Source organism: Schistocerca piceifrons, chromosome 4, assembly GCF_021461385.2.
Source record: "Schistocerca piceifrons isolate TAMUIC-IGC-003096 chromosome 4, iqSchPice1.1, whole genome shotgun sequence".
NCBI lineage: Eukaryota > Metazoa > Arthropoda > Insecta > Orthoptera > Acrididae > Schistocerca > Schistocerca piceifrons.
Window position 1 is genome coordinate 388,768,624 of NC_060141.1, and position 24,631 is coordinate 388,793,254.

The following is a 24,631-nucleotide window of genomic DNA, read 5'->3' on the forward strand; positions in this document are numbered from 1 at the left end:
CATTAACTGTAGCCCATAGTTTCCAGTCACTTACAACTGTTTGCAGAATGTACTCTAACTGTACGCATTCTGTGTTCTCTCTCTACCTGAGAATGAGGCAATGTCATCATCAGCAGGACTTTCCTCTCAGATTGATGTGTTACTACATCCCAATCAATACAGATGTTTGGAATGTGGACCATGACATTTTAATCAGTGCACCATACATCTAATAGGGCTGATGCAATGCAGTCTGAGCCAGTTCCTAATGCTTGGCATACCCACTTTGCAGCACTTCTAGTGTCCCAATCAGATTTCTGTTCACTTAATTTCCAGGCTCATTAGTGACTTTCATCAATAATATGAGCTCCTATGACATCATACACATAATCATATTGTTCACATCCCAACCAATACAATGCTGACCTGTAACACACCATCATACCCATACGATATATACTAAGAATCACCAGTAAACCCACAACAGATGTATTGCAAAAGGTGACAGTGAGCCTAAGAAGTACCCTCTGCTGATTTCATCACAGTATTGTTTCTGTAGTTGAAGCTGATGCACCCAGATGCTGACAGCAAAGCCCACAATAGCATAGCTTTATGATATAACCGCATCAAATGCAACAATAATTTATAGTTGGGAGTGCCAGCATGCGCAGCCTTATGGATGATTTCAGCCACTTTCTGAGTAAAGGATTTTACATGTTCTAGAAAGCTCCTTTTCTTGTATACAGGAATTCCTAGCTATCTGCAAACAGTGTTGTAATTTATAGGGATTCCATCAAGCCTGAGGAAGGTATTTCTAGCAGGAGGAACTCTTCCCTTCAAATATGTGTGCGTGTGCGTGTGCGTGTGCGTGTGTGTGTGTGTGTGTGTGTGTGTGTGTTGCCCATGCACCACAGCTGCATCTGAACAAGCACATCATTCAACATTTCCTCAAGTCTCGCCCTGAAGTCTGCAGACACAACTACTAGAATCTCATCTGCATACGTAGCGGCACCTTCAACAATATCTTCCCTGTTTAGCAGATGTAATAGGGAGGCCAATACTAAGATCTCTGATCAATAGACCACTTACACAGCCTCGTGGAGAGACCTTGGCAATCTTTTTGATTACCTTGCTCAGCTCCTCTAGCTACTGGACACTACATACGCTACAATAATCAACAAAGCTCTTGTACAGACATCTGGGGACCCCGAGATCTCAGAGGCATGCAAACATTGCAGGCCACCACATATTACTGAATGTGCCTGGGATATTAATCATGACATTCAAGAAGGAGATGACTGTAGATGATTGGAATTTTATCTCTGGCTCATTGCATTTTAGCAACTAGTCCATTAGTACTGTTTACTGATGAAGCTGCTTTCACACATGACAGTATCTATAACACTCATAAATCACACTGGTGGTGCAACAAAAACCCACAAGCCTCTGTGGAGACACCTTTTCAAGAATGTTTCTCTGTAAATGTGAGGTGTAGGCTGATAGGCAATCAGCTGATGGAGCCTCTTGCATTACTGCATCTTCTTACAGGACCTAGTTATCTGTACTTTCTTGAGAATAAGCTTCCAGAATTATCAGAATCAGTTCCTTTGCCTACAAGGGTGAATATGTTATTCCATCAAGATGGGGCCCCACATATTCTAGTCATCACATTGTAGTCATCAAATTCTAACGAGACATCATATAAACCCAACATTCCTATCAGAAGACAGACCAGCAGAAATTATCACATTCATTGGCCATCAAGATCCTTACACCCTCCCTCTTTAGATTTTTTGTCAGTGGTGATGGTTGAGAGGTGAGAGCTAGAAATATAAAAGTAAACACAAGAGATGGATTGATCAATCAGATTATGAATAGTGCACCCCAATAAAAAAGGTGACCTCAGAAGAGCTACACTTATGGTTGCCAAGTGAATTCAAAAGGGCATTGAAGTTGGAGGTGGGATTTATGATATTCAACTTCAAACTTAATAATCGGAGGTTGCTTATCACCTTCTATGAATATTTGTTTCAGTCACTTTTTAAACAGCTATACCTCTGAAACAAATAAAAACTGGACACTTGTTGTGTGGAATGTTTTACTTGAAAAAAGTCTAAGAGCACCTAAAATATTTATTATTCCTCCTTTAATACCCTGTACATCATGTCATTTCTGCAGTTATTTATTTATTTATTTTATAAATTATCATAAAAACTACCATAGTTTCCTTAACACACATTTTATTTTTGAAACTTTGTTTCATGTACATGTACACATGATGAAGAATATCTTACTCTGATCGCCATCTTCTCCTCTTCTTGCTGTTCCGACAAAAAACACAGATCCATCTTCAGAGATCAGCACTGCATGAAGACCTTCATGACCAACAGCAAAGTGGGTTATTTTAGGAGACTTAGTGATTGGTAGTTCAGCCCATTTGCCATTTCTGAGGCCTCCTTGTTTGATTCCTAGACTTGCTGATTTGCCACAATAAAAGACCTGAAAACAGGGGGAAAGCAGTGAAGCACTGTATGTTACTAACTACACCAATATAAACACAAAAATGTGTTTCTCAGACATATTTTGTTCTGTAGCATTTTTACTGTCACTAATTAATTAAAATGCAAAGAAATTCCTTTTAGTACATTTTTGGAAATTTATCTGCTTTGCATTGGGAATTTCTTTTGGCAGAATATGCAATCATTTGCTTTTCTGAAGTTTTGATACAACTTTTTTTTTACCATTAACTAGATTTTAAGCTGCTACAGGATCATCATCACATGGAAGTGATACAGGAATAGTATCTGATGATGAGCTTGCAGTGGCCTGAAAACTAGTTAACGGCACAGAAAATAAATTATATCAAAACTTCAAAAAAAGTAATTGTTGCAAATTCTACTCAAATAAATTATTAATTTAAATCACAGTTCCATTCCAGGATATAGAGAATTTATTGCCTTACCTTTCCTGAGTTAGTTCTTATTAAACCAAAATCCTTCCCTGCAGCAATCACAGCTATTTCTTCATCATAGCCAATCTGTACAGTGTGTATCATGGTTTCTTCATCAAATGTAGCATATCCAAAAACATCAACACATTTTCTTGCTAACTTAAGGGGAAGTTCATTGACTGACACAACGGGTGAACTGGTAGGATTTATTGTACGAACAACAAAACCATCCTGAAACATATATATGAAGTGCAGATGTATAGTAACTAGAGTTCTCATTAATTCTTACTCAATTGAAGATGATAAATATAGCAAATTTTTTGGAAAAAGTGATGATAAATATCGTACATCTTTTGCTGCTGTAATCATTCCAAGATTTTCTCCATCAGAAAACATTACGCAAGAACCACAATCTTTCCCTTCCAGGGAAACAATATCCATGACTTTCAATGATTCTCTGTCCATAAGCAGTAACTCACAGCCTTTTTTACCAACAAATTTGAAGTACAGCATTCCCTATGAAGTAAACACATACAGTATCAATTTACACTATAATAAGAAGCCAAAACAATGACAAATAAAGTTACAAAATAAATACTCACATAAGCAAATCCTAGCCATCCTTTTTCATCAATAAAGAAATCTGATTTGTGAATGTATATGTTAGCCTTTACAGTTCCACCATAACCAGAGCCTATCTTGAAAAGACCTTTTGACGTATATAAGTATAAATATTGTCCATCACTTGCCAGTGATTTTGTGGTCTGACTGCTGTGAATATCTGTTAACACAAATGAAAACACCTGTCTCAGTTGCCTTAATACTAACAAATCTGAAATATATAGCTATTATTTGATGAATCAAAAGCACAAGAGATAAACAGATGTGTCTTACAATTAAAGAAAACTTTGTAGATCTGCTCAAAGGTGAATGCCAAGGTCTCAGACTTGCTAGATCAGTTTTAACAACTCTTAAACATTACAGAAATCCCTCAACCTTTATATCTCAATTATATTTCATGATGATAACATGTTATTGTTTTTCTTGTGGTCTTCAGTTTGAAGACTGGTTTGATCCAGTTCTTCATGCCACTCTATCCTGTGCAAGCCTCTTCATCTCTGAATAACTACTGCAACCTACATCTTCCTGAATCTGCTTACTGTATTCATCTCTTGGTCTCCCTCTATGATTTTTAATCCCCCCCTGCACTTCCTACCAATACTAACTTGGTTATTTCTTAATGTTTCAGAATGTGTCCTATCAACTGATCCCTTATTTTAGTCAAGCTGTACCACAAATTTCTTGTCTCCCCAATTCTATCCAGTACCTCCTCATTATTTACACAAACTACCAATCTAATCTTCAGCATCCTTCTATAACACCACAACTTTAATTCCTACTACAAATTTTTCTTTGTTTTCCTTTCCAGTCAACATCGTCAAAAAGCTTTCTGTAAGTCTAAGAATGCTATACATGTAGATTTACCTTCCCTTAAACTATCTGCTAAGCTAAGTCATTGGGTCAGTATTGCCCTGTATGTTTCTACATTTCTCCAGAATCCACACTGATCTTCCCCGAGGTTGGCTTCTACCAATTCTTCCACTCTTCTGTAAGGAATTTGTGGTATTATTTTGCAAGCATGACCTGTTAAACTGACAATTCAGTAATATTCACTCCTGACAGCATCTGCTTTCTTTGGAATTGGAATTATTATATTCTTCTTGAAGTCTGAGGGTACTTTGCCTATCTCTTACATCTTACATCTTTCATAGCAGATGGAACAGTTTTGTCATGGATGGCTCTCCCAAGGCTATCTGATGGAACGTCGTCTACTCTAGGGGCTTTGTTTTGACTTTGGTCTTTCAGTGCTTTCTCATATTCCTCACAGTATCTGTTATCTCATTGTCATCTGCCGTCTCTTCGCTTTGTATAACATTGCCTTCAAATTCATCTCCCATGCACAGACCGTACACTCTCTTTCCACCTTTCAGCTTTCCCTTCTTTGCTTGGTATGAATTTCCATCTGAACCCTTGATATTCATACAGGTGCTCCTCTTTTCTCCAAAGGCCTCTTGAATTTTCCTGTAGGTGGTATCTATCTTTCACCTAGTGAAATATGCTCCTAAACCATTACATGTGTCCTCTAGTCATTCTGGCTTAGCTATTCAGCAGTTTTTAAGACATTTATATTCCCTTTGGCCTGCTTCATTTGCTGCATTTTTATATTTTCTCATTTCATCAGTTAAATTAAATGATAGCAATGTTTTGCAAAACTCTTCCAATCATTCTTTTCCCATTTCTAGTCATACTTATTAATAACATTCTCACAATTTACAACACACATTGCAGTTAGCAATCAAGAAAACTTTTACTATTCACTGAAAAGGAAAAGAAAACTGATGGGGATAAAAACTGCAACCAATCAGGAAACCCCCTTAGCTTTGCCTCAAGAATTTTCAACACATTGTGCAATAAACTAACAATAAGTTTACAAAAGACAGGAGATTTTGTGTGGGAGGGTTAGTGATAAAGTCATCCAGTATTTCAATATAATCCACCTTAATATGATAACTACAAAGACTGCAGCAATGACATTCAGGAACAGAAAACAAACAGGGTTAAATTGAAACTTCCTACAGGGAACAACAGCATACAGCATGAAAAATGAGTAATGAGCATGATAATTAAAACCCAGAACAGTTTGATGTGGAATGAGCCTCCAATGACTCTACATCTACATACAAATCAGCAAAACACTCATAAGTGGACAGCAGAGGGTACTTGGCATTGTACCACATGTTAAGATATCTTCCCATTCCCACTGCACATGGAGCATGTGAATAATGACTGCTTAGATGCCTCTGTGCATCCTGTAATTAGTCTAATCTTCCCTTCACTGACCCTAAAGGAATGATATATAAGAATCTGAAGATTATCTATAGATTCTTAAATTAGTACTGGTTCTTGAAACTTTGTAAATAGGATTTCATGGGATAATTGTCATCTATCTTCGCGCATCTGTCAATTCGAGTTTTTCAACACTTCCATGACACTCTCCCATGAATCAAACAAAATTGTGACAATTTGCCCCACCCTTCTTTTTATATGTCCAATATCCCATGTTGGCCATATCTGGTACGGATCCCACACACTTGAGCAATGTACTAAGATGGTATGCACATATGACTTGTACACCATCTTCTTTCTAGACTGACTGCATTTTCCCAGTGTGCTGCCAATGATCTGAAGTATGCTAGCTGCCTTACATATGGCTGAGCCTATGTAGTCACTCCATTTTATATCCCTACAAATTGTTACAGCCAGATATTTTATATGAGTTGAGTGATTCCAAATGTGACTCACTGGTGTTGCAGGATACAAATTTTTTGAGTTTTGGAAAGGTATAACATTACTTGTATGATCATATAAAACAAGTTGCTATTCTTTACATCACTTTTAAATCATATCAAGATTTTTCCAGAATGAATTTTCTCTTCATAGCAGAGCATATTCTGATTTGAACCTTCCTGGAAGGTAGGAGATGAGGTACTGGTGGAAGTAAAGCTGTGAGTGCAGATTGTGAGTCATGCCTGAATAACTCAGTCAGATTAGTACTTGCCACAAAAGACAATAGTCTCAGGTTCAAGCTCTCGTCCAGCACAGAACTTTAATCTTCCAGGAAGTAATTATCAGGATGTGACTGAATGTTTGTGAAGCTTTCTTTCAGACAGTACTTCACTATAGATAACAGTATCATCTGCAAAAAATCTGACGCTACTATTAATATTGTTTGTCGGGTTATTAATATGCAACATGAACAGCAACAGTCCCAATACACTTCCTTGAGGCACACCAGAAGGTACTTGCATTCTTGATCCAGTCATAAATTTTGTTTGATATCCCATATAACAACACTTTTGTAAATAAATGTTCATGTGAAAAACAGAAAAAATCTTTTGGAAAGTTGCAAAATACTGCATCCATCTGATTGATCCATGGCTTTCAGGATATCATTTGAGCAGAGCACAAGTTGGTTTTTACAAGACTGACGATTCATGTTCATTAAAGTGTTTAAATCATATATACAATGGATAATGAATACAACTGTGTATTTTCTAATAAAAAATAACATAAAGGCTGAAAAAATGAAGGGATCAAAAAGCAGTTGCATTACTCATAGTGCTAACCCAGAGAACTTAAATCATAACTCGTCTTGAAAACTAAGTGCACTGATGATTAGAAATTCCATGAAAATAAAATAAAATTTGATACAGACTTGTGAAATGCCTCATTTTTAAATGAAAATACATTAAATCCATCAATAATACTATTCAGTCTCCAGAAATAAAAAAGTATTTTATTTTATTTCATATTTGATATTTTGCATTTTTGCACCACATTTTAGTTTATTGTGAATACTGTTATTTTCATCCAGTTAATAACTAAAAATATCAACAGTTGTTTTCATTAAAACATTATGATTCGCATTCATTAATTAACATTTCCATTTGTTAATAAATATGGAATTTCAATGAAAGTAAAACAAACAAATGTTGCTAGCCAGATTCAAAGCATAAACTTTACAGCTACCAGACTTTCACATTAACTATTCAACTACCTAGGACTGAGATTCAATGACTTCTTTTGTACTTCACAGCACACAGAAACCCAGTCCATAAGGTCAGTTTGTTACATAAAAACAAATCTGCAGTACTTTCTAGCTAGTTCACACTTGTTATGGTTCCTTGTGTGTCATAATGTTGTTGTTGTGGTCTTCAGTCCGGAGACTGGTTTGATGCAGCTCTCCATGCTACTCTATCCTGTGCAAGCTTCTTCATCTCCCAGTACCTACTGCAACCTACATCCTTCTGAATCTGCTTAGTGTATTCATCTCTTGGTCTCCCTCTACGATTTTTACCCTCCACGCTGCCCTCCAGTACCAAATTGGTGATCCCTTGATGCCTCAGAAGATGTCCTACCAACCGATCCCTTCTTCTAGTCAAGTTGTGCCACAAACACATCTTCACCCCAATTCTATTCAATACTTCATCATTAGTTATGTGATCTACCCATCTGACCTTCAGCATTCTCCTGTAGCACCACATTTCAAAAACTTCTATTCTCTTCTTGTCTAAACTATTTATCGTCCATGTTTCACTTCCATACATGGCTACACTCCACACAAATACTTCCAGAAACGACTTCCTGACACTTAAATCAATACTCGATGTTAACAAATTTCTCTTCTTCAGAAACGCTTTCCTTCCCATTGCCAGTCTACATTTTATATCCTCTCTACTTCGACCATCATCAGTTATTTTGCTCCCCAAATAGCAAAACTCCTTTACTACTTTAAGTGTCTCATTTCCCAATGTAATTCCCTCAGCATTACCCGACTTAATTCGACTACATTCTATTATCCTCGTTTTGCTTTTGTTGATGTTCATCTTATACCCTCCTTTCAAGACACTGTCCATTCCGTTCAACTGCTCTTCCAAGTCCTTTGCTGTCTCTGACAGAATTACAATGTCATCGGCAAACCTTAAAGTTTTTATTTCTTCTCCATGGATTTTAATACCTACTCCGACCATTTCTTTTGTTTCCTATATTGCTTGCTCAATATACAGATCGAATAGCATCGGGGAGAGGCTACAACCCTGTCTCACTCCCTTCCCAACCACTGCTTCCCTTTCATGTACCTCGACTCTTATAACTGCCATCTGATTTCTGTACAAATTGTAAATAGCCTTTCCCTCCCTGTATTTTACCCCTGCCACCTTCAGAATTCGAAAGAGAGTATTCCAGTCAACATTGTCAAAAGCTTTCTCTAAGTCTACAAATGCTAGAAACATAGGTTTGCCTTTCCTTAATCTTTCTTCTAAGATACGTCATAGGGTCAGTATTGCCTCACGTGTTCCAACACTTCTACGGAATCCAAACTGATCTTCCCAGAGGTCGGCTTCTACCAATTTTTCCATTCGTCTGTAAAGAATTCGTGTTAGTATTTTGCAGCTGTGACTTATTAAACTGATAGTTCGATAATTTTCACATCTGTCAACACCAGCTTTCTTTGGGATTGAAATTATTACATTCTTCATGAAGTCTGAGGGAATTTCACCTGTTTGATACATTTTGCTCACCAGATGGTAGAGTTTTGTCAGGACTGACTCTCCCAAGGCTGTCAGTAGTTCTAATGGAATGTTGTCTACTCCCGGGGCCTTGTTTCGACTCAGGTCTTTCAGTGCTCTGCCGAACTCTTCACACAGTACCATATCTCCCATTTCATCTTCATCTACCTCCTCTTCCATTTCCATAATATTGTCCTCAAGAACATCGCCCCTGTATAGACCCTCTATATACTCCTTCCACCTTTCTGCTTTCCCTTCTTTGCATAGAACTGGGTTTCCATCTGAGATCTTGATATTCATGCGAGTGGTTCTCTTTTCTCCAAAGGTCTCTTTAATTTTCCTGTAGGCAATATCTATCTTACCCCTCATGAGATAAGCCTCTACATCCTTACATTTGTCCTGTAGCCATCCCTGCTTAGCCATTTTGCACTTCCTGTCAATCTCATTTTTGAGACGTTTGTATTCCTTTTTGCCTGCTTCACTTACTGCATTTTTGTATCTTCTCCTTTCATCAATTAAATTCAGTATTTCTTCTGTTACCCAAGAATTTCTATTAGCCCTCGTCTTTTTACCTACTTGATCCTCTGCTGCCTTCACTATCTCATTCCTCAAAGCTACCCATTCTTCTTCTACTGTATTTCTTTCCCCCATTCCTGTCAATTGCTCCCTTATGCTCTCCCTGAAACTCTGTACAACCTCTGGTTCTTTCAGTTTATCCAGGTCCCATCTCCTCAAATTCCCACCTTTTAGCAGTTTCTTGAGTTTTAATCTAAAGTTCATAACCAACAGATTGTAGTCAGAGTCCACATCTGCCCCTGGAAATGTCTTACAATTTAAAATCTGGTTCCCAAATCTCTGTCTTACCATTATATAATCCATCTGAAACCTTTTAGTATCTCTAGGGTTCTTCCATGTATACAACCTTCTTTTATGATTCTTGAACCAAGTGTTAGCTATAATTAAGTTATGCTCTGTGCAAAATTCTACCAGGCGGCTTCCTCTTTCATTTCTTAGCCCCAATCCATATTCACCTACTATGTTTCCTTCTCTTCCTTTTCCTACTGTCGAATTCCAGTCACCCATGACTATTAAATTTTCATCTCCCTTCACTACCTGAATAATTAATTTCTTTTGTCTCATCATACATTTCATCAATTTCTTTCATCATCTGCAGAGCTAGTTGGCATATAAACTTGTACTACTGTAGTAGGCATGGGCTTCGTGTTTATCTTGGCCACAATAATGCGTTCACTATGCTGTTTGTAGTAGCTTACCTGCACTCCTATTTTTTTTAATTCATTATTAAACCTACTCCTGCATTATCCCTATTTGATTTTGTATTTATAACCCTGTATTCACCTGACCAAAAGTCTTGTTCCTCCTGCCACCGAACTTCACTAATTCCCACTATATCCAACTTTAACCTACCCATTTCCCTTTTTAAATTTTCTAACCTACCTGCCCGATTAAGGGATCTGACATTCCACCCGTAGAACGCCAGTTTTCTTTCTCCTGATAACGACATCCTCTTGAGTAGTCCCTGCCCGGAGATCCGAATGGGGGACTATTTTACCTCCGGAATATTTTACCCAAGAGGACGTCATCATCATTTAATCATACAGTAAAGCTGCATGCCCTCGGGAAAAATTACGGCTGTAGTTTCCCCTTGCTTTCAGCCGTTCACGGTACGACAACAGCAAGGCCGATTTGGTTAGTGTTACAGGGCCAGATCAGTCAATCATCCAGGCTGTTGCCCCTGCAACTACTGAAAAAGCTGCTGCCCCTCTTCAGGAACCACACGTTTGTCTGGACTCTCAACAGATACCCCTCCGTTGTGATTGCACCTACGGTATGGCTATCTGTATCATTGAGGCACGCAAGCCTCCCCACCAACGGCAAGGTCCATGGTTCATAGCTGACAAGCTGAAATGAATCACAATAGCAATTAGTAGTTCTTGGGTTTTGACTGTTCAAGACTCCCAATCCTTTTAACAATCTTCATCAAGTTATTCGAGTCTTCCTTCCTTGTACAGCACTCTCACTTCCAAAATATGCAACAGAATAAATACTAATTGTATATGAGAGAACAGATCAGATTACATGTCATGTTCCCTGTACTCAAGCCTCATTTTGTTTGTACATATGCTTGGCATATGTTTGAGGCTCATGTTCCAGAATGTGCCTTCAGTGATATTAAGATGACTAGACTTCCTGAGTCATGATATCAGCACAATTCTGTGAGAATTTGTTATGAGACATGTCTCTTGATGATGTCCATTGAACAAAAATGGTTGTGACATAATAAATGTACCTTAAGACAGCTGTGGTGATTCTTATTAATATTAAACCAAAGTAAAGATTACATTGCCAACAATAATAACAAATTTATAATGCCAGCAGTTGAACCACTCACATAAGAAGCTGTTAAAGTGTTGTCTCTGAAGACTGGAAGAAAGCTGTCCATAAAATGCACTGCATCATGGTAAGAGCATGTCAGAATGAAGCTGTTTTAGAAAATTCAGAGGAGGACATGATTATTTCATTAAATAACAAAAGTGACAGTGACACTTTAAGCATTGTGATAGTGATAAGACTCATGTCAGTGGAGTTTTCTAAAACAGATATTAAAACATACTGCAGCTCTCCCAGAAAACAATGATGCCAGCACCATCTCTGTACACTGAGAGGTTTGTGAGTTTGAGCAAGATGAATGAAATGTAAGATTATGCACATGTTCATGCAGGACATGGAAACTGTGCTCTGTGCCTCCACATGCTCCTGTCAAAGTGACAGTCTTTAAATAATTCTGAAGAGACTATGGGTCTTCCACAGGGATATGACCATTATGGCAAGGGGATGGGAATAAATGTAGCATAACGATGGACCAGAATATTTCATATATTAGCTGGATTGATGGGATACCATTTTGGGAGAAGGAAAGATTGTAAGAAGCATGGGCATGATGATAGGGAGTTGAAGCTCCAGTGAAGAATACAGTGAAGCTTTCTGAGCCTGTTGTGACACTGGATAATATGAGGTAGAGGCGACGTGCTCCATTGCTGCTTGTTTGTGTAGTGGTTAGAAGATTAGGGGCATGTGTGTGTATAGTATAGGACATCTGTTTACAGACTAGGTCTGAAGGGTAGTGAGGGCTTTAGTAAGCCACTCAGCATATGGGAAATGAATGCTTTTTAACTGCAGATGTGCTGTCAATGGGTGGCCCAAATGTACAGCAGACAATTTTTAGTGTGGAAGGTATGGCAGCTACCAAAATGGAAGTACTTCAATGGTTGGTAGACTGATATGTGCAGAGGTTTTCATGTAGCCACCAAATGTGACTGTCAATGATTGTTTAAATGGCACACTGTTTTAAGGATGAACATATGGAATAGATATGATAGAAGGTGTTGACGCTGTCAAGGAATGAGGATAACTTCTTGGTTCTGGGTCCAAATCATAAAAATACCATCAGCGAACCTAAGCCAGACAAGGAGTTTAGGATATTGGGGGCTAGAAAGGTTCCTCTGGGTTTTTTGGAGTGTGAGAGTGCCATGTGGATCCCCTCGGCCGTGCCACAGAATCACTATATATCTTCCCCTTAAGGGAGACATAGCTATGGTTAAGGATGAAAAATCTCATGTAGTCTTACAAGGGAAACTTTCCATCACACCTCACTCAGATTTATTGGTAAGATGGCCCAGTCGATAGCCTGTCAAAAACTGAACACAGTTGTTGTTGTGGTCTTCAGTCCAGAGACTGGTTTGATGCAGCTCTCCATGCTACTCTATCCTGTGCAAGCTTCTTCATCTCCCAGTACCTACTGCAACCTACATCCTTCTGGATCTGCTTAGTGTATTCATCTCTTGGTCTCCCTCTATGAGTTTTACCCTCCTCACTGCCCTCCAATACTAAATCAGTGATCCTTTGATGACTCAGACCATGTCCTACCAAACCAATCCCTTATTCCTCTTCTCCCCTATTCTATTCAGTACCTCCTCAGTAGTTATGTGATCTACCCATCCAATCTTCAGCATTCTTCTGTAGCACCACATTTCAAAAACTTCTATTCTCTTCTTGTCTGAACTATTTATCATTCATGTTTCACTTCCATACATGGCTACACTCCATACAAATACTTTCAGAAAAGACTTCCTGGCACTTAAATCTATACTCAATGCTAACAAATTTCTCTTCTTCAGAAATGCTTTCCTTGCCATTGCCAGTCTACATTTTAAATCCTCTCTACTTTGACCATCATTAGTTATTTTGCTTCCTAAATAGCAAAACTCATCTACTACTATAAGTGTCTCATTTCCTAATCTAATTCCCTCAGCATCACCTGATTTAATTTGGAGGGGGGACTTAAAACAGATCAAGCATGAAAACAGGAAGAAGGTGCACTGAACTGTGGAAAAAAACCAAAACAGAAACAATGAAAGGTCAAAGAACAACAAGTGCAATAAAGAGCAACCTGAAACAGCAAGGGCATTGTTGTTAGGTGGTCATCATGTTGGACTACCAAGCGAGCAAGCCATTTATAGAATATGAGTAATGTGGTAAGAACACATTACCATCACAAGTAAATGGGATGAATAGTGGAGAGTAGGCAAGATACTACATAGGATGTCGCACAGGAATAAAATCAACGAATAAACAGGTGTGAACTATGTTACAACAAAAGAATTAAAGAGTCAAGACTTCCAAAATGAACCGCAACTTCAAAAATGTTAAAAACATATTTTTGACAGAGCACAGAGAAACTGTGATGTTCTGTAACCGTTGCATTCATTTGTTGTAGCTTATGTGACAGACTATTATGTTTTCATCGTTTCCTTGGGAGTGATCACATTCAAATTCATACAAACACCTATATCAGACAAGGAGGCATATCTCACACACTTACCAGCCGTACAAATTAGGTGCGTTCATAAGAGATTCCTATCATATGACACACGTACTATCACTAATGCCACACATGACACACCAAATGTATTTTCTGGTGGAGGATTCGGTTTACTTGCTGCCTTGTCACCAAACATTTGTGGTTCCCATTCGAAAGCCACTTCCTTTTGGCTACTAATAGAGTAGTTGTGCAGAATCAACTATCATTATAGGTCCCTACTTTACACTTTGCTGTTGCAAAAGGACATTACACCACAACACAGGTGCAAATTTGAATAAAGTGAACAGTGGGGGGGGGGGAGTAAGCATGAGGGATATTTGAACACGGCTTGCCTGTGTGACACTACAACACCAAGACCACTTAACCACAATCTATTTTTCTCTTCGTCTGCTCTACATTGCACATCATCTTGTTCCTTAACTGTTCACTGTTTCTATTTTGCTTTCTTTCCAAAGTCCAGTACACCTTCTTCCTGTTTTCATGCATTATCTGTGTTCAGTTTTTTATGGGCTGTCCCTCTTACCACTAAATCTGAGGGGGGTGCAATTGGGAGTTTCCCATGTTAGTGTACTTGATTGATGGTGTGTTTTTGGATGCATAGCCGAGTTGTTGACTGAAATAACAGGCTGGACGGAGTCCATGCCATATCTATGGCCATTCACTGACTCCTACTGCTGCCACTATCAACCGATAGGCTTAAGTTGTCTGCCAAAACCAGCTTACGTGCCAGCAATCCAGTACAGTCTGGCAAATGCACCACACATATGTAAATTTTCTGGACAATGACCAAAAGATGTGAGCTTGTTGTTGATGGTATCTCCTGCAACCACCACAATGAGGTGCCAGCCTCACCATTAGCAGAGTGAACCTCAATGATCCAAGCACTGCAATCAAGTCATGTGTTCCACATGGACACCCATTGACCTGCCTATTTAATATGTTCCTCAATGACTGGGAGACAGCATTTCTTTACACTCCAGGCTTTTTGTTGCCAGTACCTAGCTGTGCACCCATTGGAGCACAAGCATTTGCTTCATGCTCACGCTGGCCATACTCACTGGCTCATCAGTTGGAACTAAGGCTAGCTCACCATAGTGTCCATTCAGTAGCAGTTACAATGCTGACTCAGACACCAGCTAGGACTCACATATTCAGTGGACAGTTACTTGCCAAGTGTTAACTATTCTTGTAATGCAAAGTGTTAACTCTTCCTGTAACTCAAGAAAACTGTGAAGTGTCAATATATTACTATCAACAAACCTTTGTTCTTTTTCTACCTGGGAACCAGTATTTTTCTATGAGCACCATGCCACTGGCCATAACAGTCAAGACAAAAAGTAAACATAACAACACAGCTTGCAGTACCTGAATAAGATGACTGGGTCAGTCATCAAAGTACAACAACTGGGCAGTACACTTCAGTTAAAAATGTATTTGGTTAGAAGGAATTAGGTGGTGAGTTTAGAGCTAGCATGATACTGGAAGCAATAGCATTCAATGGCACCCTCGTACTGTAAACTGTTACTGGGGCACTTAGAGGAAGCTTTTCACAACTCATACCACTTAGGTTCTCTTTCCCTCCCCCAATGCAAACTTCTATGAATTATGTAGATGGGAACTGTCCTTACAACACATCATTTGATTCTGCAATCCATCTAGTCTTAAACCATATTAGCCTCTATTCCACCTCCACCTCCAACCCAGTACTCACATCTCCAACTTCACCTCATTAATCTACATTCACACTTTCCTCTCTGAAGATTCCCTCTTCCCTTGTTCTACCTCCACCCTTTTCTTAATCCACTGTGCCATCTGTTTCCATGACACCATAACTTTCCCTGCTTGTGCCAGAGTCAGCTCACCATTGCCAGATTACTATCCTGTTCCTTTGCCACCTCTCATTCCCAACTATCAGTCTTCCTTCCCTCCACCTCTTTCACCCCTTCCCGTGTTGTTTCTCCAATCACCTTCTGCATCTGCCATGACAATTCACACCAGTTAGGACGCAGTACTTGGGCAATGTATTTGGCCAAAACAATGTAGTCATTGAGAGAGAGAGAGAGAGAGAGAGAGAGAGAGAGAGAGGGAGAGTGAGAGAGGGGGGGGGGGGGAGCGAGGGAAAGAGAGAAAGAGAGAGATGTGAATCATTGTGCTTGCCATTTGGCACAACCCAGGAGCGTATGTGGCTTGTCGAATGCCCTGGCCATTGAACACTACCTCCCAAGTGAATCAGGATAATTACAGAGGTCTAAATCTGATAGCCAGATGGAAATTTGAACCATATTACTCATGAACAAAAGTACTATAAACTTACTCTGGTGCCACACCATTCGATAATAATAAAATGCTGGAAGGAAGAAACTGGGAGCACTTGAAAACAGAAGCTAAACAGAGCAGTTGAGAATTAAATGGTCAAATGAAATGTTTTTGCAGGTAAAATGTAAGTATGACATGCAAGATGACAGTTGATCACCAAAGTAACAGGTTCTTGGCACATGTAATAAAGCCTAATTTCATTCAAAGTAAACATTTCCAATGTGACAATACCTCCACCACCTGCCTGAACAGTAGACCGTCTCTGTCTGTCTGTCACTCACTCCCAGTCTCTCTCTCTCTCTCTCTCTCTCTCTGTGTGTGTGTGTGGGGGGGGGGGGGGCGTGCTCCCTCATAGCACACACATGTGCAAGAGAGTGCTTGTGATTGCACACGTGCACTTGCTCGCATTCCTGCTTATGCTTGAAGATTTAGGGCTGTTTCTAAAACATTCAGAACCAAATGTGAATAAAACCTAAAAAGAGAGAAGACACAAACTGAAATATAGTCTCATTCACTCTCTCCGATTCTAATCATCTACACTTTTATTCTGTCACTCAAACTGTGAAAAGGCCATGACTTGGTCATAATTCTAAAGCCTTTCCAAAATACAAATAAAATAACAATGTGTGCTCAGTTGACAGCTTTCAAAAAAATGTTGATGAGCCAACAACAAAGACCATAAAAACTGCTCCTTAGTATTTTAATCAGCAAGTCAGACACTTCGCAGAACCGAAAAAATATGTATTATAATTGTCTTGCTGCCAGCTAAGACAGAGGGCAGATCTGCAGATAAACCAGCCTCTGCTACTTTTGAACATAAAACACAATAAGTTTAACTGTGGCATACTGTGTGAACTGGACTCCGCAAGACCTACATATTGGAGGATCCTTTCACTGAATCAAGAAGCATAATTGTACTGTGTCCTATTTGGTGACAAGTGAGGCCTACACTCATTTATGTGACCACAAGGGTATGGCACAGTCAAGTTACTGATCTTGTCAGTCACAGTTTATTGCCCATAATTTCCAGTAGTCATCTTCCACCTGATCACCTCTTAACACCTCAACAGGAAAATGATAACCTATAGCAGGACAACACACTAAACCACAAGATCACCAGAGAAGAGATGCCCCAGCTTACACCCATCAGTGAGTACTATCATAAAGTTACTGAGATCATTTAAAGTTTCATAGAATTTAGAGTTAAAAATTTTCAGCAAATATGGCCACAAAATATCACATCTGTATTCAGTGTTGAGTATAATCCTTTCCAGTTTATTTCTAGTTAATTTAAATTCCTCTGAACTGGAGCACAGTGGCCAGAAAAAATACGTAAAAACATTCAGGAAAGGGTTCAAACATTTTAGTAACTTTGTCTAATGAATTTGGTTCTCAAACAGGAACTGCCTTCCACAACAGATACGAACAACATAATTTTTCCTTTGTGCTAAAAACCTTCTTTGAGTTCTCTGACTTTGATTCTTGTATTCTTTACTTTCTACTTCATGTACCTGATGTAAGATAAAAAAATCCCTCAGTGACAACTTTTAATACACATGAGAAGACACTCTTCAGTTGGCTGATGACTTTCGTATGTTTACAATTAGTATTTACTGCTTTTTTTTATGTGTTACTGAGTCTTCTCCAAGGTTCGGTGCAGCAGTGTGAGTCTACTGCAATGCACCTAGTAAAACAGGGCAACAGGTGCCAAGACGCATGTACCAGTCACTGCTGGCTAGCCAGATTGAATTGATAAAAATAGCCAATTCCGTGTAGTTATGCCATAATATAATTGTTGCATTGAAATTAATGCTAGGGCCTTAATCTATTAGTAATGTAAAAGTTCTTGAGCTGGTAAGAGCTCAAGATGAGCTGGAGTTTTATATTAATTGTAATTGCTGTTGTGGGCAATAAATGCAATGTTCGTGCTGAAATTGCTGGAAGTTGTTGATAAATGAATAGTTTGTGAGAACTGGAGAGAAGAAGTGGCATGTTTCCAGATTCATATCAGTACGAAGATTCAGATCCTTGAATAAGACGAGGCATATAGTGCCATTAGCTACACCTTAAAAAATGAAAAATGTATTCAGAGTTTAATGAAATGAATCTGGAGCCTCGCATTGTTCTTCAACATAAGACTCACTTTCCACCACAACATTCTCCCTCTCTGCTTCATTTCCAATATTATCTCCAAATTCTTTTCCAAATGTTAAAAACTATGCATGGCAATCCAGGCAATGAAACATTAATAAAAAAATTAATGCACTGTTGTTAAATCAAGAGACAATTAATGGTGTTGGCATGAATAACAACATATTTACCTGTGCCAATCTTGACATGAAATGAATCAATTCTTGATGTTTTAGGAACACCGTGGGAAATCCAATCTGGTCGAACAAGTTTACCAAGCAAAACCCCGTGGACACTCCTCTGAAGTGCTGTTAACACTGCTGGCATCTGTAAAATTCAAACTAACATCAGCTAACAGGAATCAATCCTAGCATTGTTATTTATTAACAATAAAATAGACTACTGTCAATACTAATCAAGACATACTTGTTATAACTTCAAGTTGAACAAATATATTTCAAGGAAGACACAATACATGAAAGTCACAGATCAAGTAAACAGAATAAGACGTGTGTACACTTTTAACAGTCAAATCATAACTGAGTCCGAGTCTAGCGGCCGCTGGCTGGCTGGCCGCTTAGGTGGCGCTGCTGCTTCATGGCTGGCATACAGCACCGCATGTAGAGGACGCGCATAACTGCGCGGCGGCACTCTGAAAGATCAGCGAGTCACAACACTTTTCCCCTTTTTGAAGTTTTTGCACAGGTCTTGATGGAGGTGGCCTGAGATTGCTAACATCCATAGGTGTTGTTTGACTGGCCGTAAAGTCTCGAGGAGGAGGCTTCCCGTATGGACAGAAGTGTCCCCGATGATAATGGGTCGACATGACAGGAGACGTGGGGGTCGAATCTGCTGAGGCCCCGTGCACCAATCTGCCTGTTGCGGCAAGTTCGTTTGTTGTAATACGAGAAATGGGCAATGTGTCCATGTCCGTAGGAGAAGGAGGCGAGTAGAGTTACTCCGACAAATGATGGTCATCTGGTTCCTGCATGGGCACGTCTCCTGGTGGCGTCAGTTCTTGTGCTGGCACCAATATGATGGTGAGAGGACTGTGTTGTGAGTAATGAGAGATTCCAGTATCCCGAGCGTGTAGCAGCATCCAGAACAGGCGTTGCCGGCACACAAGGCCGAAGCTGGTCCAAATGACGCACTGCAACACTGTGTCCATCTGGATTTCACACAGGCGTTGGCCAAGGTGTCGTAAGATGCAGCCAGGACTCCATTTTGGCCGGCTGCCTTATCCCCGTACCCATACAAGGTAGTCGGCGGTGAACCGGCCAAGCGAAGGCACCCGTGGCCATGAGGTGGAAGGCCGCAGAAGATGAAGTAGCTTGCGGGGCTGTCGGCCACGTAAGAGCTCAGCCGGGCTGTGGTCGCCCATGAGGGTAAAACGGTAAGAAGCCAGAAATTGGAGAAGGGCATCATCAGCAGCAGAAGAAGTCAAGAGTTTCCTCATCTGAGCCTTAAATGTGCGGACCAGTCGTTCAGCCTCACCATTTGACTGTGGATGGAACGGAGGGACCATGACATGCATGATGCCGTGATGGGCACAAAAATCTGCAAAATCAGAAGAGGCAAATTGCAGACCATTATCAGTAACAAGAGAAGAGGGAAGGCATTCCACAGAGAAAATGCGAGCGAGAGCATTGGTGGTTGCCGCAGTGGTAGGCGACGTGGAACGGACAATGAAGGGAAAGTTAGAGTAGGCGTCAATAACAAGAAGCCAATAAGTACCTAAAAAAGGTCCCGAGAAGTCAGCATGAATACGCTCCCAGGGCTTCTCAGGCGAAGGCCACGGTGACAAAGATGACTTCGGAGCAGTGGCCTGTGACGCACAAGGGCTGCAGGCAGCGACCATGTGTGCGATTTCAGAGTCGATGCCGGGTCAGTACACATGACAGTGTGCCAGAGATTTTGTGCGAGAGACACCCCAGTGCCCTTGGTGAAGGAGGCGCAAGACCGAAGAACGCAAAGACGCAGATACCACAACATGCAGCGAAGCATTTTCGGTGGAAAGGAGGATAACACCATCCCTAGCCGTGAGGCGGTAATGCAAAGTGTAGTAGTTCCGCAACGGATCAGAAGTCTTAGTGGACAGACGATCTGGGCAACCCTTCTGAATACAACGTAAAACCCGGGAGAGTGTAGGGTCAGAACCTAGAGCAGCCGTCAGCCGGTCCCCAGTGATGGGGAACGCGTCCACAACCCGCTGCTCGGCAACATCCAGGTGGAAACACAAAAGTTCATCCCTATCGAATGCCAGATCAGGACCCATGGGAAGGCGAGACAGTGCATCAGCATTCGCATGTTGAGCCGCCGGCCGGAAATGAATCTCATAATTGAAACGAGACAAGTAAAGAGCCCAACGCTGGAGGCGGTGTGCAGCCTTGTCGGGAAGTGACATTGATGGATGAAACAAGGAAACAAGTGGTTTGTGATCCATAATGAGATGTAATTTGGATCCATAGAGAAAAAACACCAAACTTATGAAGAGCATAATTAATGGCCAAAGCTTCTTTTTCAATTTGAGAATACTTTTGTTGGGCATCCGCGAGCGTTTTGGAGGCATAAGCAATGGGTTGTTCAGAACCGTCAGAAAAATGGTGCGCAAGGACTGCACTGAACCCGTATTGAGAGGCGTCCGTGGCAAGAACAAGATGTTGGCCAGGTCGATAAGCAGCCAGGCACGGGGCCTGTTTCAGCATAGTTTTCAATTTCTGGAAAGCCGCATCGCATGACGCGGACCAGTGAAAAGGCATGTTTTTATGCAACAGGCGATACAACGGCTGAGCCATCGAAGCAGCAGATGGTAAAAACTTGTGATAGTGTGCTATTTTCCCCAAGAAGACCTGCAGTTCCTTAACAGATGTAGGGCGAGGAAGGGCATTGATCACAGCGACAGTTTGCTGAAGCGAACGAATACTATCCCGAGAGAGTTGAAACCCCAAGTATGTGATAGATGCCTGAAAAATTTTGATTTCTGAAGATAACACTTAAGACCGGCAGTCTGTAAGACATGGAAAAGTGTGTGGAGCCAGTGACAACAATGTCATCCCGGTAATTTATACACCCAGGGACAGTGAGCAATAATTGTTCCAAGAATTGCTGAAAGAGAGCAGGGGCGCTGGCAACCCCGAATGGCAATCGTTGGTATTGATAGAGGCCGAAAGGCGTGTTAAGGACCAGAAACTGGCGGGAAGCAGTGTCGAGAGGAAGTTGATGATAAGCTTCTGACAGGTCAAGTTTAGAAAAATACTGGCCTCCAGCAAGTTTAGTGAACAATTCTTCAGGTTGAGGCATAGGGTAAGTGTCGATAAGGCATTGAGCATTTACAGTGGCTTTGAAATCGCCACAGAAATGAATATCACCATTTGGCTTAGCAACGACAACAGCAGGAGAGGACCACTCACTGGAAGTGACAGGAAGCAAGACCCCTGAAGCAGTGAGACGATCCAGCTCCTGTTTGACCTGATCACGAAGGGCCACAGGAATGGGCCGAGTCCAAAAAAACTTAGGCCGAGCAGTGGGTTTGAGCGTGATATGAGCTTTAAAGTCGTTTGCACGGCCTAACCCAGGAGAAAAAAGGGACGAAAATGTTGTTGACAGGGAATCCAATTGAGCATAAGGAATAGCATCAGAGACGAAATGTGAAAGGCATCGAAACCAAAAAGATTCTCCACATTACTATGGTCGACCACAAATATGGGAACAGTGCGAACGACAGATTTGTAAGATACCTCAGCATCAAATTGTCCCAAGAGAGAAATCTTCGGTTCATTTTTAAGTCCGTAATTGCCTAAGGACAGGTGACAGGACTGGAGAACCCAACTGAAGATACGTCTGAGAATTGATGATAGTGGCAGCAGAACCAGTATCCACCTGCATGCGAACATCTCGACCAAGTATTTGGACAATGAGGAATAACTTCCCTGAAAGGGATGAAGTACAATAGAGAGACAACACAGAATCAGAGTCAGCGTCATGTTTATGAACATCATGTATGCGGCCGAATTTGCAAACGGATGACACATGACCCTTTTTTTTTTGCATTTGTGACACATGGCCCAACATTGTGGAAAATCTTCTCGTAGATGTTTCGTAAAACACCGCGGACATGAAGGAAGTTGCCGTGGGTCTTGCTGCAGTTTCTTAGAGGTTTGTTTACGGTTAGGCCGAGGCTGCAGTTGGGAGCGTACTGCGGCCACGTCGGCCGGCGGGGACATGCCACACGCTTCATCAACATCGCACAGAGCTTGTATTTCCCCGACGTCGCCCCATGCCTCTATTTGCGCTCCAGCAGCGCAAGTAATTTCAAAAGACTGAGCGATGGATTTGACAACTGAAGGGCACGTTGCCTAACTTCTTTGTCGGGCGCCGATCGGATAATAGCATCCCGTACCATGGAATCGGCGTAGGATTCTTTGTGAACTTCAGTAAAAACTTGACACTTTCTACTGAGGCCGTGAGTTCAGCAGCCCAAGCGCGATAGGATTGATTCGGTTGTTTTTGACAACAATAAAAGGCAACACGAGAGGCTACCACATGTGTTTGCTTTCGAAAATAGACAGACAGAAGTGAGCACATTTCAGTAAAGGACAAAAACGCAGGATCTTTCAAAGGAGCCAATTGCGACAACAACCGATACATTTGAGGTGAAATCCATGAAAGGAACAGAGACTTACATGTTTGTTTGTCCGTGACATGAAATGCCAAGAAGTGCTGTCGAAGATGTTTTTCGTAATCAGACCAGTCTTCCGCCGTCTCGTCGTAAGGAGGAAAAGGAGGTAGAGACAACGACGAGAGATGCTCCACATTTGATGCCGCGATGAAATCACGAATCGCATTTGTGAGAAGCATTTGCTGTTCTATGAGACCTTGCAATAGTTGCTCTAAAATAGCCATGGAAACATGTGGGTCAACGATGGGAAAGAAAAATCCCATCCTCATCGCCAATTGTTACAACTTCAAGTTGAACAAATATATTTCAAGGAAGACACAATACATGACAGTCACAGATCAAGTAAACAGAGTAAGACGTGTGTACACTTTAACAGTCAAATCATAACTGAGTCCGAGTCTAGCGGCCGCTGGCTGGCTGGCCGCTTAGGTGGCGCTGCTGCTGCATGGCTGGCAGACAGCGCCACATGTAGAGGACGCGCGTAACTGTGCAGCGGCACTTTGAAAGATCAGCGAGTCACAACAATACTTCAGTGTCAAAAACTTTAGAATGCTTTGAAAATGGAATGGAAATGAAGTCCCATATTTCTTGACAGAGCGTAGGGGAACGACGCAGGAGACCCGCACTGCTGTACTAGGCAAGGTCCTAATGGAGCTGGTTTGCTGTTGCCTTCCTCTGACCGTAATGGGGATGGATGGATGAATGATGATGATGATGATGATGATGATGATGATGGTGAACATGACACAAGAACACCCACTCATCTCGGGGCCAGTGAAAATCCCAGACCCCGCCGGGAACTGAACCTGGGACCCCGTGCTCGGGAAGCGAGAACACTACCGCAAGACCACGAGCTGCAGACTTAAATGCTTTAAGCTTCATAAATAGTTTTATCATACACTGATGGGCCAAAGTATCATGAACACTGCCCAACATGACGTACAATGCCACTCAGTGACAGTGCAAGCACGTGAAGCGGTAAGGAAAGTATGTAAGCAGAGTAGAGATGGATGGGACTAATGCTAGCAACGACGTGGGCCACAAATTGTGAAATCTACTGAAGTAACCATCTCTGACAAAGGACTACCACATAAAGGAGCTATTCGGTGGCAGACAGGCACATTTAAAAATACATTAAAAAGTATACTAAGCTATTAGACATAGCCTTTTGTCAGATTTAGAAAAAAACAGATTAATACCTGTACAACTCATAGATGCATGACCATTCTTGTCTCAGGGCACTGAGGCCTGACTGCAGTAAGTAGTGATTCAGCTTGAGGGGAGGAGGGGTGGGGGAGTGGGGGGGGGGGGAAGAGAGGCTAAACAAAAATATCACAGGATGAGGGACTGGGGGGTTGGAGGGATAGCAGTGTAGGGATGGGGAAAGATGTTGCTGTGTTGCCTGAGGAAGTATTTAGGGATGTGGAGGAGACTGGATTATGGGCTTGAAGTATTTAGGGATGTGGAGGAGACTGGATTATGGGCTTCTAGGTACAGTATCAAGAGGCTGTACTGGGCAGGGAGAGGGGGGACAGAACAGAAACAGA

At 41.0% G+C, this 24,631-nt stretch overlaps 1 protein-coding gene across 1 annotated transcript in view; it reads right to left on the minus strand.

Moving 5' to 3' along the window:
- Positions 1-24,631, minus strand: part of LOC124795865 (E3 ubiquitin-protein ligase MYCBP2-like) — a 145,577-nt gene that overhangs the window by 69,029 nt on the left and 51,917 nt on the right. Inside the window, exons 5-9 of the mRNA XM_047259947.1 lie at positions 18,598-18,733; positions 3,532-3,710; positions 3,278-3,445; positions 2,942-3,160; positions 2,274-2,478 (exon numbers count right to left, since the gene is read on the minus strand). Of these exons, the coding sequence (XP_047115903.1) occupies positions 2,274-2,478; positions 2,942-3,160; positions 3,278-3,445; positions 3,532-3,710; positions 18,598-18,733 (907 nt within the window). The remainder of the gene's footprint in view (positions 1-2,273; positions 2,479-2,941; positions 3,161-3,277; positions 3,446-3,531; positions 3,711-18,597; positions 18,734-24,631) is intronic.